Source organism: Hipposideros armiger, unplaced genomic scaffold, assembly GCF_001890085.2.
Source record: "Hipposideros armiger isolate ML-2016 unplaced genomic scaffold, ASM189008v1 scaffold_92, whole genome shotgun sequence".
Taxonomy (NCBI): domain Eukaryota; kingdom Metazoa; phylum Chordata; class Mammalia; order Chiroptera; family Hipposideridae; genus Hipposideros; species Hipposideros armiger.
Window position 1 is genome coordinate 4,157,595 of NW_017731442.1, and position 14,628 is coordinate 4,172,222.

General features: G+C 40.0%; 1 protein-coding gene across 4 annotated transcripts in view; it reads left to right on the top strand.

The window, feature by feature from the left end:
- Nucleotides 1–692: 692 nt before the first annotated feature.
- GOLM2 (golgi membrane protein 2) overlaps nt 693–14,628 on the top strand; it is a 97,266-nt gene continuing 83,330 nt past the window's right edge. For all 4 annotated transcript variants that reach the window (XM_019645016.1, XM_019645018.1, XM_019645019.1 and 1 more), the window contains exon 1: nt 693–1,324. In XM_019645016.1, coding sequence (XP_019500561.1) covers nt 998–1,324 — 327 coding nt within the window. In that variant the 5' untranslated portion in view covers nt 693–997. The remainder of the gene's footprint in view (nt 1,325–14,628) is intronic.

Below are 14,628 nucleotides of genomic sequence, written 5' to 3' on the forward strand. Positions count from 1 at the left end.
AGCATTGGTTATCATTCATTCACTGAGGGCAGCTTCTGGGCTTTCTATTTGGAAGCCCAGCTCAAAGCAAAAGCAGCAATGAGTTTAAGAACAGGAGCGCACACATTCTGAAGTTCTTTTCCGTTCGCGAAAGCAGTAACCTTGGAAACCAGGCTGACAGTCATGAAGCTTAGTTTTTCTTGCCTTTTCCCGTAATAGTTGGGGCACCGCTATTTTATGGTCTTTTCGTTTTGTTTTGTGTTCTTTCCACATTGTTATCACAAACGAGAATATTTCCTTCCACTGAAGCAAATACAAAACCTTTGGAGTCGCCCCTTCAGCCCGCAGCTCACCTACTGTTTTCCCTGCACAGTGATCGCAGCCCAGGAATCCTCAAAGACAAAAACTCTCAGGAGGGCCAGGGCAACGCAGGCACGCCCTAGACCCTGGGTCAAGGGAATTGAGCAGGTAAAAGCTGAATGGACAAGGATCCAGGTACCAGAGATAACCCAAACCGCCAAAATTAACACAACTCTCTTCCTAACAGAGATAACCCTCGCGAGATAAGCCTATAAAGGGCGAGAGAAGCCCACTTTCTCGCGAGAAGAGGGGGCGCCGGCGCAAACTAAGAAATGGCCCCCTTGGCGACCCAGACCTAGCCAGTGGGCGGGGCCAGGGTTAAATCCGCCCCCTTCCGGCTCCTTTCCCCGCCCCCTACCCCTGAGGTGTTGGGCCCGAGGTTCGGGCAGCTAAGGTTCTTCAGGTTCCTCTAGGCTGGTGCTGGGTCGTGTTGATAACCTCCAGAAAGCGTTTTGGCCGGATTTGAGGAGGGGGGCGGGGAGGGGCCTGCGGCTTGCGGCCCCGCCCCCTTCTCCGGCTCGCGGGCCGGCGCACTGGCCCGCCTACTCCCTCCGCCGGCCCTGGGGCCGCGTCCCCCCGGCAGCTCAGCAGCGGCGGCCTGAGCTTCTGTCCGCAGGTGTCGGTGGCGAGGCCCCCGGGCACAGCCTGGCTCGGCCCCATGGTGGGTTTCGGGGCCAACCGGAGGGCCGGTCGCCTGCCCTCCTTCGTGTTGGTGGTGCTGCTGGTGGTGATCGCGATCCTCGCCTTCAACTACTGGAGCATCTCCTCCCGCCACGTCCTGCTTCAGGAGGAGGTGGCCGAGCTGCAGGGCCAGGTCCAGCGCACCGAGGTGGCCCGCGGGCGCTTGGAGAAGCGCAATTCAGACCTCCTGCTCCTGGTGGACTCTCACAAGAAACAGATCGACCAGAAGGAGGCCGACTACGGCCGCCTCAGCAGCCGACTGCAGGCCAGGGAGGGCCTAGGGAAGAGATGCGAGGATGACAAGGTAAGGAGGAGCCCTCTCCCCTCAACCCCCCCATAGTTTCAGCTGCAGGGTGGGGGGTGTTAGCCCGCCAGCGGCCGTTTTATGCCTTCCAGGATTGCAGCCCTGGAGGCCCCCCTTTACCGCCAACAATCCTGCTTCTCTGGACTTTTTCCGGTTTATCACTGCCACATTCTCCAGCCCCTGCCAGACTTAACTGGTTGTAAGTTCTGGTTCTCAAGAGTGGCCTGTATGTGGATGCCGCCTTTTCTCCAACCTCAGCTGCTGAGCTGGCAGTAGTAATCAGCTGGCCTATGTGGCCGCCTTACGTTCACAGATACACAAATCTGGAGACTGCCAGATTTGGTGTGGGTGTTGTTGCCTTAGCTTTATTCCGTGCACACTGATCAATATTAATTTCTTTATTTAAAGAATGGGGTCTCCTCTAACTGCCCCACTTACGGTGGTCACCATATATTTATTAAGCAGTATGACTTTTCATAAATCTCTATAGGACATTGTATTAAATAGTTAAAGAATCAGATATTTCTGCCCTTTTTGTGATTTAAAATATTATGATACATGGGCTCTGGAGCCATATATGTGTGCCACACTTGGGACTTGGACATAGTTAATCCAAAATTATGTACTCGATTTGAACTGTTAATGAAATTAGCCAAAGAGGTAGAATCTAAAAATAATGTTATATGCAACAGAATCCAAGTCAGTGTCTTCATTGTTCTTGAAAGGTAATAAAAATGAAATTTTTTATGATTAAGTAGCTATCATGGTTGGTGTTATATGCAGATAGAAAGCCATACAAAGTTTAAATTTAAAAAGTTTAAAGCTGGACTGTAACGAGACCTACTACTAAATAGTCTTTGTTCTCACCAGCATATTGCAACTTCTGTTGGGATAGCAGAGTTGTGAAAATTTCTGGTGTGGGATAAGTAGATGCCTTTCTTTCTGTAGCCTTCTTTGGTATTTTTCACATTGTTTTTTGTGTGTTCCTTTTATAATTATAAGTTTTTATTTTGTATATCAAAATCGTTTATAGTAAATTATTATTAATTGAAATCTCCATGAGCTTCCAACTTCCTTATTGTCATCAGCCTCTACCATACTTATTTCATGAAGATTGAGGCTCCTCAGGTAAGTGCTTTTCTATAACTCCCTCCTCTTCATCACAACATAGACATCCGATGAGAGGAGCAAGAGATCAGCAAATCTATATATATACTAAACACACTGAACTCTAACAAATTCTCTTGGGTGGAGTAGGCAGAAATCCATGAGATTTTGGAGTATTTAAGTAAGGTCTTCAGACTTGGAATGGTTAGGCATTACTCAACTCGTCTCTCTAATCTGAAAGGAAAGATAAGTCTTTTCTAGTAGTAATTTGTACCCTGGATTCCATTTCTTCCATCTGCTGGACTGTAATTATCAGTTTCTTTCAGTAGGTTTTTACTTTTACTTTCAAACAGGTATAGGTGTCCCCTGTTCTAATTTCTTTTTTATTCCTTTTATACTACCTTCTCTCAATCAACCAATTTCTTTTTTATTTTCTGTTAACTCCCATTTATTGATGGTCTATAAATGCTTCATCTACTTCTTTTTTTATCCCCATCCTAATCTTTTTTATTCTGGTAGCCAAGCTTCTTTCTTCCGTTTTTTTGAAGTTATTCTTTTGAAGGTCGTAAGTGACCTAGTCAAATCCAAAAATAATATTTTTATTCTCAATCCATTTAATCTCTCAGTAGTTTGGTCCTGTTGATTGTCTCTAGCTTTTTGGAAACTATCTCCTTTCTTGCTTCTGTAATATTGAACTCTCCAGATTTGCTCCCTATCTTCTTCAGTATATTCGTTGCTGGATATTTTTTATCTTCCACCTGATAATGGACTCTATTCTTGGGCCTTTGCTTTCTCCTTAGAGCAGTATTTCTCAAAGTGGTGTTAAACAATACTGTCCTAGGAATTGTTCATAGGAATTGGTCAGGAGAAAAAAAAGAAAACCATTTTGGGAGGCAAATGTTAAATACTATAAGTAGTATATCCCCCCTTGGAGTTCATAATTGTTGTTATTTGCTGTTGAGTCAGTTCTGACTCCTCCCGACCCTGTGCATGAGTGATGTCCACAGTGTCCCGTCCTCACAGCCCTGCTCAGCTCCTATAGACACATGCCTATGGCTTCTTTTATGGAATCAATCCATCTCATGTTTGGTTTTCATCTTTTCCTGCTGCCTTCTATTTTCCCCAGCATTATTGTCATTTCCAAGAAACTCTGCCTTCTCATGATGTGCCTGAAGTAAGACAGCTTCAGTTTTGTCATTCTTGCCACCAGTGATATTTCAGGCTTAATTTACTCTAGGATTCACTTGTTCATCTTTCCAGCAGTCCAGGGTATCTGTAAAACTCTCTTCCAATACCATATTTCAAATGAATCAATTTTTTCCCTATCAGCCTTCTTCACTGTCCAACGTTTGCATCCCTGAATAGTAATTAGGGATATGAGGGTGTGGATGATCTTAGCCTTGGTCTCTAATGATACATCTTTGTTCCTGATCATTCCTAATTCCACTATTGCTGCCCCTCCAAGTCTCAGCCTTCTCTTCATTTCTTGGCTGTAGTCTCCATTTGAATTGGTGACTGAACCAAGGTAAGCAAAATCTTTAACAGTTTCAGTGTCTTTATTTTCTGTGTTAAAGTTGTGTATTCCTCCTGTAGTAATGATTTTTGTGTCCTTCTATTCAAATATAGTCTTGCTTTGGCACTTTTTTCTTCACCTTCATTACAAGTCATTATACAGTCTGTAGGAAATCTATTAGTAAAGAAGCCTATTTAATTTTGTTTAAACTAGTCTCACTCAGTTAATTTGATCACAGATTTCTATTTCACAGCCTACTTGTTATAATACAAATGATAAAGCACACTAGTTGGGATATGTTGTTCTAGGTATCTTAACTTCTTTTGTTTGGCTAATCTATGCAGCTAGCTCACAAATCTATGTCTGTTACGTGTATGTCAATTCCGTATTTTGAGTTAGCTATAGCATCTTTGTTGGCGTGCTTATAAATGTTTGTTCTTGGAGTCAATGAAGAAGCTCTGAACTGCTAATAAAGGGTGGTCTTGGTCTAGACGAACTATAGATGCAATTTGTCTTTCAAAGGTATTTCCTTTACTGCTGTTAGTCCCTTGATATCTGGAGAAGTATATGATAGATTAAAAAATATTTCAAACTTAGAAGGCTATGCATAGTTTCTAGCTATGTGACTTTGGAGCAAGTTATTTAACCACCTTGGGCCCATTTTCTCATCTGTAAAATGGGGATTATATACCTTCTTAGGTATTGTACAGGTCCAAGATCACCTTATATTTTGCCTTCCCCCAAAGGGTTATAGCCTAGAGGAGTATATTAGTTTGCTAGGGCTGCCATAGGAAATACCATACAAAAGACTGGGTGACTAAAAACAACAGAAATTTTTGTTCTCACAGTTCTGGAGTCTGGAAGTCCAAGGTTGAAGTGCCAGCAGGTTGGTTTCTTCTAGGGTCTCTCTCCTTGGCTTGCAGACGGCCACCCTCTTGCTGCTTGATCATCAAAATGGCTGTCCTTCTGTGCATGCATATCCCTGGGGTCTCTTTCTCCTCTTATAAGAACACCGGTCATATTGGAACAGGGCCCCACCCTAATGCCTCGTTTTAACTTAATCACATCTTTAAAAACTTTATTGCCAAAGAGATTACATTCTGAAGTAGTAGGGGTTGAGACTTCAATGTATGGATTTTAGGGGAACACAATTCAGCCCATAACCAGGGGTATCCATGACACATACACTGCTTTTTCTTTCCTCTTTCTGTCAGAAAGGCCCTTTCTTCTCTTTCCTAGATGTAGGACATTTCCATTATCCTAATTTGAATTCTCGCTACCTGTATTTTCTACTAAAGCTGTGTGGTCCAGGTAGGACAAGTCAAGCTCTTGATAAATAAAAGGAACTGTTATGCTGTAGAAAAAGTCCTCTCCAAAGTTGTTTTATTACAAATGAAAAAGGTTTGAACCATCTACTTTTATAGATTCTTTTACAGAAGTAAAATTTTGTACATATGTACATGTACATATCTGTTTCATTTGGGTTCATTTCTATAGTATTTTGTAAGAATTAAAATAAAAGTTGGAGTACCTGAAAAAAAAAAAAAAAAGGTTTGAAGCTGGATAATAAATGGCCTCTTTTCCCTTTACCAATCACAATCTGCCCTGAGGAGTATAAATACCTTTGGATGAATAGGGAAAAAGTCATGTGCCAGAAGGGAGGATGGGGGAAGCATGTTACTTTTTTTCCAAAAAATATCCTCATTGTGTGTGTATGTACACAACACTCGTACACATACAAAATATGTATATGTAAAAACACAGTACATGTTCGTTACCGTGGGACCAAATCCTGGCTCTGCCATTTAGTATGTGTATAACCATGGGCAAATTACTTAATTTTTTGGTTCCTTGGTTTCCTCATCAGTAAAATGAGGATAATATTTGTTACCTCTCTCATTCTTGTGAAGTTTAAATGAATCAATTCATTAAAATGCTTAGAACAATGCCTACCACATAGGTTAAAAAAAAAAAAAGAAATGTTCAGTAAGGGTTGTGTTAGCTATTATTATTCCACAGCTACTTTCTTACTTTTGTCCTGCCTTCACTTCAGGATGAGACTCTATCCGTATTCCTGCCCAAGCTCCTGTCCCAGCTCCAGTTTACCTGCCTTACCCTTTGCTCCTGGTTGCCTGACTTTTTTTTTTTTTTTTAAATTTCCTCATCAGTTTCTAGTTAGGTTTAGTTGACTCCTCTTATATTTGTGTTAACTGTCTCCCTGAAGCCTGAAGCCTGCCTATTCCCTTGTCATTTGAGGATCATCCTTCTACAGTTCTTCTAATATGTTGCACATGATAATTCCTGTCTTTGCCTGTGCCTCACCGGTCATATTCTGGCCAAGTTCTAGCTGTACTTTAATTGCTACCACAAATTATTCATAAATCATATAAAACTCATAAACTATATACCTTCCTACTTTCTTGGTCCCTATAAATAATTTCATGCAACCACTATTAAAACTGAGGTTAGAAATTTTCATGGAGTTACTTGATCAAAATGAGTTTTAAAAAAAGCATCACTCTGGGCTGGCCGAGTGGCGCGATGGTTAAGAACTGGCTTGGGACGCCAGAGGTCCCCGGTTCGGATCCCACATATGAGGGCCAGTGACACTGCCCTCCACAGCTAAGATGCTGAACAACAGCTCGACCTGGAGCTGGGCTGCCGTGAGTCGCCGGCGATGGCGTAGGCTGCAGCCCCTGTGGCAGTGGGTTGACATGGGCTACCGTGTGTAGCCATCAGCCAGCATGAGCGGCCAGCAGCCGCTGTGAGCGGCCGTCCAGAAGTCGGCGACTGATCTGCCTCACCCGGGAAAAGCGCAATGATGGTGCCAACTTAGGCCAGTGAAGCATCGTCCTCCACAACTAGACTGAAGAACAAAACGACAGCAACTTGTCTGTTCCCCTTCCCCCAATTCCCCAGCACTGTTCCCTTCCCCCCAATACCCCAATAAAAATCTTAAAAAAAAAAAAAGCATCACTCTGGTGGCAGAATGAGAGAGAATTGATTGGAAAGGAAGCAATAGCTTTCTAAATAGTTTCCTTGCCCTCTCTATTTCTTTCAGTCAGTTCTCCTTAAGCAAACCTGATCTTCCTCAAACCTTACGCTTAGAGTGGCTGTATCACTCACTGCATCAAGTCAGCATTCCAACTACCTTTGTCTCCTACTGCCTCCTGACCCCAAACTCTGTTCCACACGTTATTTTGCTTCCTTTTGCCTCCCCACCTGCCTTTCTGTGTCATGTTAATTCCTGTTTTTCTGTGTCTTTGTTCCTGCTCTTTGACTCTTAACCTCTTGCCTCTTTTCTATGTATCTGTTCTACCAATCTCACTACCAAGAGATTCTACCAATCTGTAGCTTCTGATCTATGTCCCACATGGAGCACTCTGGGACTTCTGACCTGAAGCATGCTTTTGCTTCTTTGTGCACAATTTACATTTATTGTGTGAGCCACACTAATTTATTTTATTCTTCTTTTTAGACTAATACCTTCTTATATGCTAATCTCGTTTTCTCAACAAAATTTTAAGTTCCTTAAAATTGAGGAAGGACCATATTTAAAATTTTTCCTGTGGGTTCTTGATAGTTCTTAGTGCTGACATAAAGTGTTACGGATTACTGGATAGGGTGAGTCCTAATCCAATATCTTGAGTCTTTACTAAGAAAATGTGGACACTGTTACACAAAGACACACAGGGAAGAAGGCCATGTGAGGATGGAGGCCTTGACTGGAGTGATACATCTACAAACCAAGGGATGCCAAGGATTGCCAGCAACCACTAGAAGTTAAGAAAGAGGCAAGGAAGGTTCCTTTCCTAGAGACTTCAAGAGAGAGAGCATGGCCCTATGGACAACTTAATTTTAGACTTCTAGCCAAAATTAAGAATAAATTTCAGTTGTTTAAGGCACTGAATTTATGGTACTTTGTTATGGCAGCTATAAGAAACTAATACAGAATTCAGTAGAAACTATAGCAGACTTTTTTTTGTTTGTAGAAACTGACAGGGTGTTTCTAAAATGTATATAGAAAGGAAAATAACCTAGAATAGCCAGATTTACAAAAAGAAGAACAAGGTTGAAGGACTTACACTCCCTGATTTCAACACTTACTATAAAGATACAGTAATCAAGACAGTGGTATTGATGGAAAAAAAATAGATACATAAATTACGGGAAAGACTAGAGTGCAGAAATAGACCCACAGATATATATATGGACAATTGATTTTTGACAAATATGCCAAAGCAATTTAATGGAGAATGTCTTTTCAAGAAAAAAATTTTGAAACAACTAGATATCTTTATGGGGGAAAAAAGAACAATAGCCGCTACCTCGCAACATATACAAAATTAACTTGAAATGAATCATGGATCTAAATGTAAACAAGTGAAACTGTAAATCTTCTAGAAGAAAACACAGGAGAAAATATTTGTGACTTCAGTATAGGCATGGATTTTTGAGGGCACACAGACACAAAAAGAATTATAGAGAAAAAAATTGATAAATTTGAGTATCAATATTAAAATGTTTGCTTCTCAAAAGGCATTATTTAAAAAAAAATAAGATTGGAAGAAGTACATGTGACAGAAGAATTTTACAAGAACATATAAAAACCATTTACAACTCAATAGTAGGACAACCCAATTTTTTTTTTTTTTTTCTGAGCCATCCCGCCACCTGTTGGCAGCTCACGGCTGCTCAGCTCGGGCTGACTCGAACCACTGTTGCTCAGAGCTCAAACTCTTGAGCGAGCTCTTAACCAACTGAGCCACTCAGCCGGCCCGTCTAGGACAACCCAATTTTTAAAATGAGCGAAAGATTTGAACAGACATTTCATCAGAGGAGATTTATGAATGGCAGATAAGCACATGAAAAGATGCTCAATATCATTAGTCATCAAGAAAATGCAAATTAAAGCCACAATTGTTACTGCAGACTCAAAAGGTCCACTTGCCTGTGTGCATCCAAGCCAAATAAGACACTAACAGGAAACTGCAGCAAAGGAAGTAAAATTTTATTTAAGGAATTGATGCCTAGTTGCAAGACAGGTGAGCCAACGCTCTCAAAAACCTGGCTCCTGGATGGACTCTTGTTGGCTAAGGAGTTGGGGCTGCAGGCTCTACTGATTGGTCGGGGCTACAGCGGGAGCAACTGATCATGGCTTCAAGTTCTGATGTCAGTCATGGCATTGCTGGGTCTGGTTTCCAGGTGCGGTCTATGGGGGCCATTCCACTGTTATGAGTCCAGAGCTGGCACATAACTGAGCCCAAGGCTTTACTAAAGCTTTATTCTACTTTGAGGTTTGGTTATTGTATCCCGGTCATGGTTGTTAGATCTGAAGTTTTATTCTTAAGTGACTTTGATGCTGACCAGAACCTAATGTCCTCAGGGCTTAATGATTAAAGGGCTTAATGATTAAAGATAGTGCGCATATGGTATGTGTACAGGTAGAAAGTTCTGGTGGAAAGAATGCAAGTGAGTCATAGTTGTATCAGGCTATACAAAGCTTGCTTGGATTAAAGCAAAATGCATGCTAAAGAAATGAAGTTCATGTTACACAATGAAGTGTGGTTACACAATGAGACACCACTACACACCCATTAAAATGACTAACATTAAAAAGATTGATAATAATAAGTGTTAGTATGGATGTAGAGCAACTACGACTCTCATACTGCTTGTGGGAGTACAAAATGGTACACCACTCACTTTGGAAAGCTGCTTAGCAGTTTCTTATAAAGTTAAATATATATCCACCATATGACCCAGCCATTTCACTCCTTGGTAGTATTTACCCAGAGAAATGAAAATGTGATCACAAAAAGACTTACACACAAATATCCATAGTAGCTATATTCACAAAGCCAAAAACTGGAAAAACTCAAAATTTCCATTAGCAGGTGAAGGGGAGAAAAAAATCTGATAAGTCCATACAGAAGAATATTACTCAGCAATAAAAAGGAATGAATTACTGATATACACAGCAATATAGATGAATCTCAAAAGCATTATGCTAAATGACAGAAGCCCAACATAAGAGTACATACCCATGATTCGATTTATATAATATTCTAGAAAAAGCAAACTAATCTATAATGATAGAAAACCCAACAGTTGTTGCCTGAGACCAGTGACAAAAGGAGGGATGACAAATAGTCAAGAGGAAACTGAAAGGGAGGTTAAAATGTGCTGTGTCTTGATTGTAGTGGTGATTACACAGATGCTTAAAGCTATCAGAAGTCATCAAATTGTATACTTTAAATAGAAGCAGTCTACTGAATGTAAATTATGCTTCAATGAAGGTGTTAAAAAATAAAATTAAAACATGCAATAAAAGGGAGAAAGCCAATCAATGGCTTCCTATCATCCTTAACATAGCTCACAGATCTTTTCACACTGACTCAAGCTCTGCAGTCCCACATCAAATACTATCATTCTCCCCGTAGCTCCCTCCAACTCCACATACTGAACTTTTAGATCTTCAAACTCTCCGTGCTTTTCCCCATTCAGTGCTTTGAAACATATTGTGCCTTAAATTCGGAAGCTTCTTCTCATCTCTCCCAAGATTATTCCCCCAAACCTCTCACTCATTCTTTACCTCACTAAAGCCTAATCTTTTTAAAGGATTCAACTAAAACTCTCTTTCTCAAGAATGACTTCCCCAAGCCCTTAAACCAGGTTAGGTTTTCCCCTCAGATTCCCTGCTCAAGTTTAAGCTCCCTAACCATATATACTGTATCTTTGCCTCATTCACTCATTCACTGCTGTAACCACATGTAGTATAGGAACTGACCCAAAGTAGAAACTCAGACATAGCTGCTGAATAAAAAAATGAAATTGGGGTTAAGATGGGTATATAAACATAGAATGAGAGAAAGATAGGATGAGGAAAAATGAGTGTTATTGAAGGTAAGGAAGGGAGAAAGCTTTCAAGAAGGAGGGACAGGAGAAACAGTCAGACACGGAAGGCAACTGATCAAAAGCTCTGAGGCAACATTGTTCAAAGGAGGAGCTACCTGGCCAGGAAAAAATAGGGCAAGAAAGTTAGATAAAGTTAGGAAACAGAACGAGAACCTTGTAGCACTGTCAGAAACTGAAGTTACCTCATGCCTAGCCCATTCCTGGAGGGAAGCTTGGATTTTCAGTCGAAGGAAATGTTCATTCTCTTCCATGGAAGAAGCTAAAATGGGGAGCCTTAGGTGTTCATCCACAGAAAATAGTTCTTGCTTAATGAAGTCAAAGTTCAAAAGTACCCCCTGTCACTTCAGACGAATATAGCACATGCCACGCTGCAAGAATTCTTTCCTCTATTGAGTGGGTGTAAGGAAGCTCCTTTTACCTTTTCTCTGCATAACTAAATGCTAGCCATTTTTCAAGAATCAGTTCCTCTTATGAGCTCCATGGAACCTCCTGGGATTACTCTTATGTCTTATAATGGGAGCCAGAGAAAGTGGAGAAATATGAAAATAAGAAAATAAGAAAAAAAAAAGACTTTTTGTCTAAAAAGGAAAAGTGGGGATGTGTTTCTAAGATCTTTTTAGTACAGAACACGGTAAGTGCTCAATATATTTTTGTCAATTTAATTAATATATTTAGGGTTTAAGAGAACAATACAAGACCAAAGACCAAATTTCTTCAGTACCAACACACCCAGGAAAGAAAGGAACTAACATATTAATTTCAAACTCTGTATTGTACAGGCTTTTATTTGTTTTATTTTGTTAATCCTCCTCGTGTTATGGATGAAGAAACAGGCTTGAAAGAGATGAGAGAATGGCAGAATTCTAAACTCGATCTGTTTGATTCCAAAAGCCTTTGCTCTTTTCAGTAAACTATATTACCACAGAGTAGTTTATATATATTTAAAAATATATAAAATAAAATTATATATTATTATACAAAAACAGGTAGCTCACCAAAAAATCAAATAACTTTTGAGTATTCACTATGTCTATTAAATAGTTTCCTAGGGTTTCTGTAACAAAGCACTATAAACTGAGTGGCGTAAAATAACAGAAATTTATTATCTCATAGTTTTGGAGATTAGAAGTCCATAGTTAAGATGTTGGCAGGGCCATGCTCCCACTGGGGAGGGGAAGGTTCTTCTTGCTTAGTTCTTCGAGCTTAGTTCCTTGATTTATGGCGGCAAAACTCCAGTCTCTGTCTCCATTCTCCATGGCTGTCTTCCCAATATGTCTGTATGTCTTGTCTGTTTATGTGTCGTTATCTTCCCTACCTACCCTTCACTAGGCATTCTGTTTTCTCTTCTTACAAGAATACCAGTCATATTGGATTAAAGCCTACCCTATTTCAGTATGATTTCATTTTAACTTGATTACATCTGCAATGACTCCAAGTGAGGCCACATTCACAGGCACAGGGGTTGGGGGGAGGTTAGGATTTCAACATACCTTTTGGGGGACACAGTTCAACCCATAATAAATCTATAAATCAACTTGGAATAAGTTGAATCTTAACAATATTGAATATTCCAATCCATGAACATGGTATATCTCTATTTTTTAGGTCTTCTGTAAATTTTTTTTTTTTTTTTTACTTTTATTGGCATTTATTTGAGGCAGAATTTACTTCTGGGTCATAAGTTTTTGTTTCTTCACTTTCTTCTGGGATATCTTTTTCTTCTGTGCAATCTCCTCTTCTGGTTTAGGAACAATTTGCTCTTTTTCAGTAAGGATCATGCCAGTGTTGCAGGGAGAGCTCATGTATGGGTTAACTCTACCATGAGCTCTCTTAAGTTCTGTGCCACATCCTGGGAGCTTTGTTCACCTGGATGAGCTTGGTGACCAGAGAATCTACATGTAAACTCTTAAGCTCAGCATTGCTCTCTGCATTTTTAGGCATATGTAGCACTTTTTTTGGGCCACCAACCGTGTGTCCAGCCCCACTGTTTGGACTGGGCACACCTACCAAATCCACCATTGTAGCACCGTAATGGCATGCATTACTTCTATAAAGTGACATTCTTCAGATACTTGGTGGCTTTTCGGATATGCATAACCTTGATGGGCTGGGCAGTTTTCACAAATGTTCTTAAAGTGAACACAAAGATTTGAATCTCTTGATTTGCATGATTTTGTGGGGGTTTCTGGGTCAAGTGAATAGTGAGCCATTTTCAGAGGTCATTTATGGGAAGATTATTGCAGCAGCACTTTATAATTTTCGGTATTCAGGACTTGCACATATTTTATTGCATTTATCCCTAAGTATCTCATGTATTTGATGTTATAAAAAATAGAATTGTACCTTTTATTCCATTTTCCACTTGTTCTTTGCAATAGTATAGCAATACTATTATTTTTTGTATGTTGATTGTGTCCCTGAACTAGAACTAATTAATTCTAGTACTAATGGAATCTAAGGAATTCTAAGGAATGTACCCAAAAAGCCACTAGAATTCATTAATAATAGCTCTTTTTTGGTAGATGCCTTAGAATTCTTTTTAATCATGTCATCTGCAAATAAAGACAGTTACACCGCCACCCCCCCTTCCAATTGGATGCTTTTTTTAAATTTTATTTTTCCTTGCTTTATTGTACTGGCCAGGGCCTCTCCTACAATATTAAATAGAGGTAGTGAAATTGGATATCCTTGCAGAAGAAGCATTTGACAAAATTAACTCCCATTTATAATAAAAAAACTCTCAGCAAAATAGGAATTGAAGGAAAGTTCCTCAAACTCATAAGAGGTATCTATCAAAATCCTGCAGCTAACATTATACCTCATAATGAAAGATTAAGTGCTTTCTTCTACGATCAGAAACATCAAAGGGTTTTAAGGAGAGGAGTTACTTGATCAAATTGAGCTTAAAACATTATTCTGGCTGCAGAACAGAGAATTAATTGGAGGCAAGAAGTTAATGTAGGGAAAATAATTACATATATAGTTTATTTTTAAAAATTTTTTAAAATAGTGCTGATGAAAGATAATGGAGTCTTCAACTAAACACAGTGCAATTCTTAACCTGGGCAATACCAGCCCCAGAGGGCATTTTGGTTAGTACCAATGAATGACTGGAGGGTGTTAATGGCATTTAGGTGCCATGGTCAGGAATGCTGGATGTTCTGTTTTGCAAGAGAGGGTCCCAACATTGAAGAACTCTCCTGTTCCAAATAGCAGTAGCACCTTGATGGAGAAATACTGGGTCATTTAAGGTACAGAAATGGTGAGAAACAGAATTAACAAGATTTTGTAATACATTTGATGTGTGATGGGGAGTCAAAGATGAATCCCTTGATACTGGTTTGTACAACCCAGCTGATGGTGGTGCTATGGCCTGAGGTAGATACCTTAGATTAGAAGTTAGTTTGAGAACACAATTTTAGGTAAGGTGAGCTTGAGGAATCTGTGAAATAACAAGTAGGCAGTTGAAAATACCCATTTGGAACTCAGTAGAAAGGATGGACTAAGGACAGATTTAAGTCTTATGTTGTTGAGGTCATAGGAATGGCCTAGGTTGAAGAGTGAGTTGATGAATATATAAGACAGAGCCTTGCAGCATATAAGGGTGTATAGTAAAGGAAGAGCAGGTTTAAATGACTGAGAAAGAGAAGCTAGAGAGAATAAGAAAGAGCTGGATACTGTGGTGTCATGTAGGCCAAGGGAAAAGAGTTTTGAGGAAGAAGCATCAGTGTTTAATTGCTGTTATTACTTATTTATAATTGTCTCT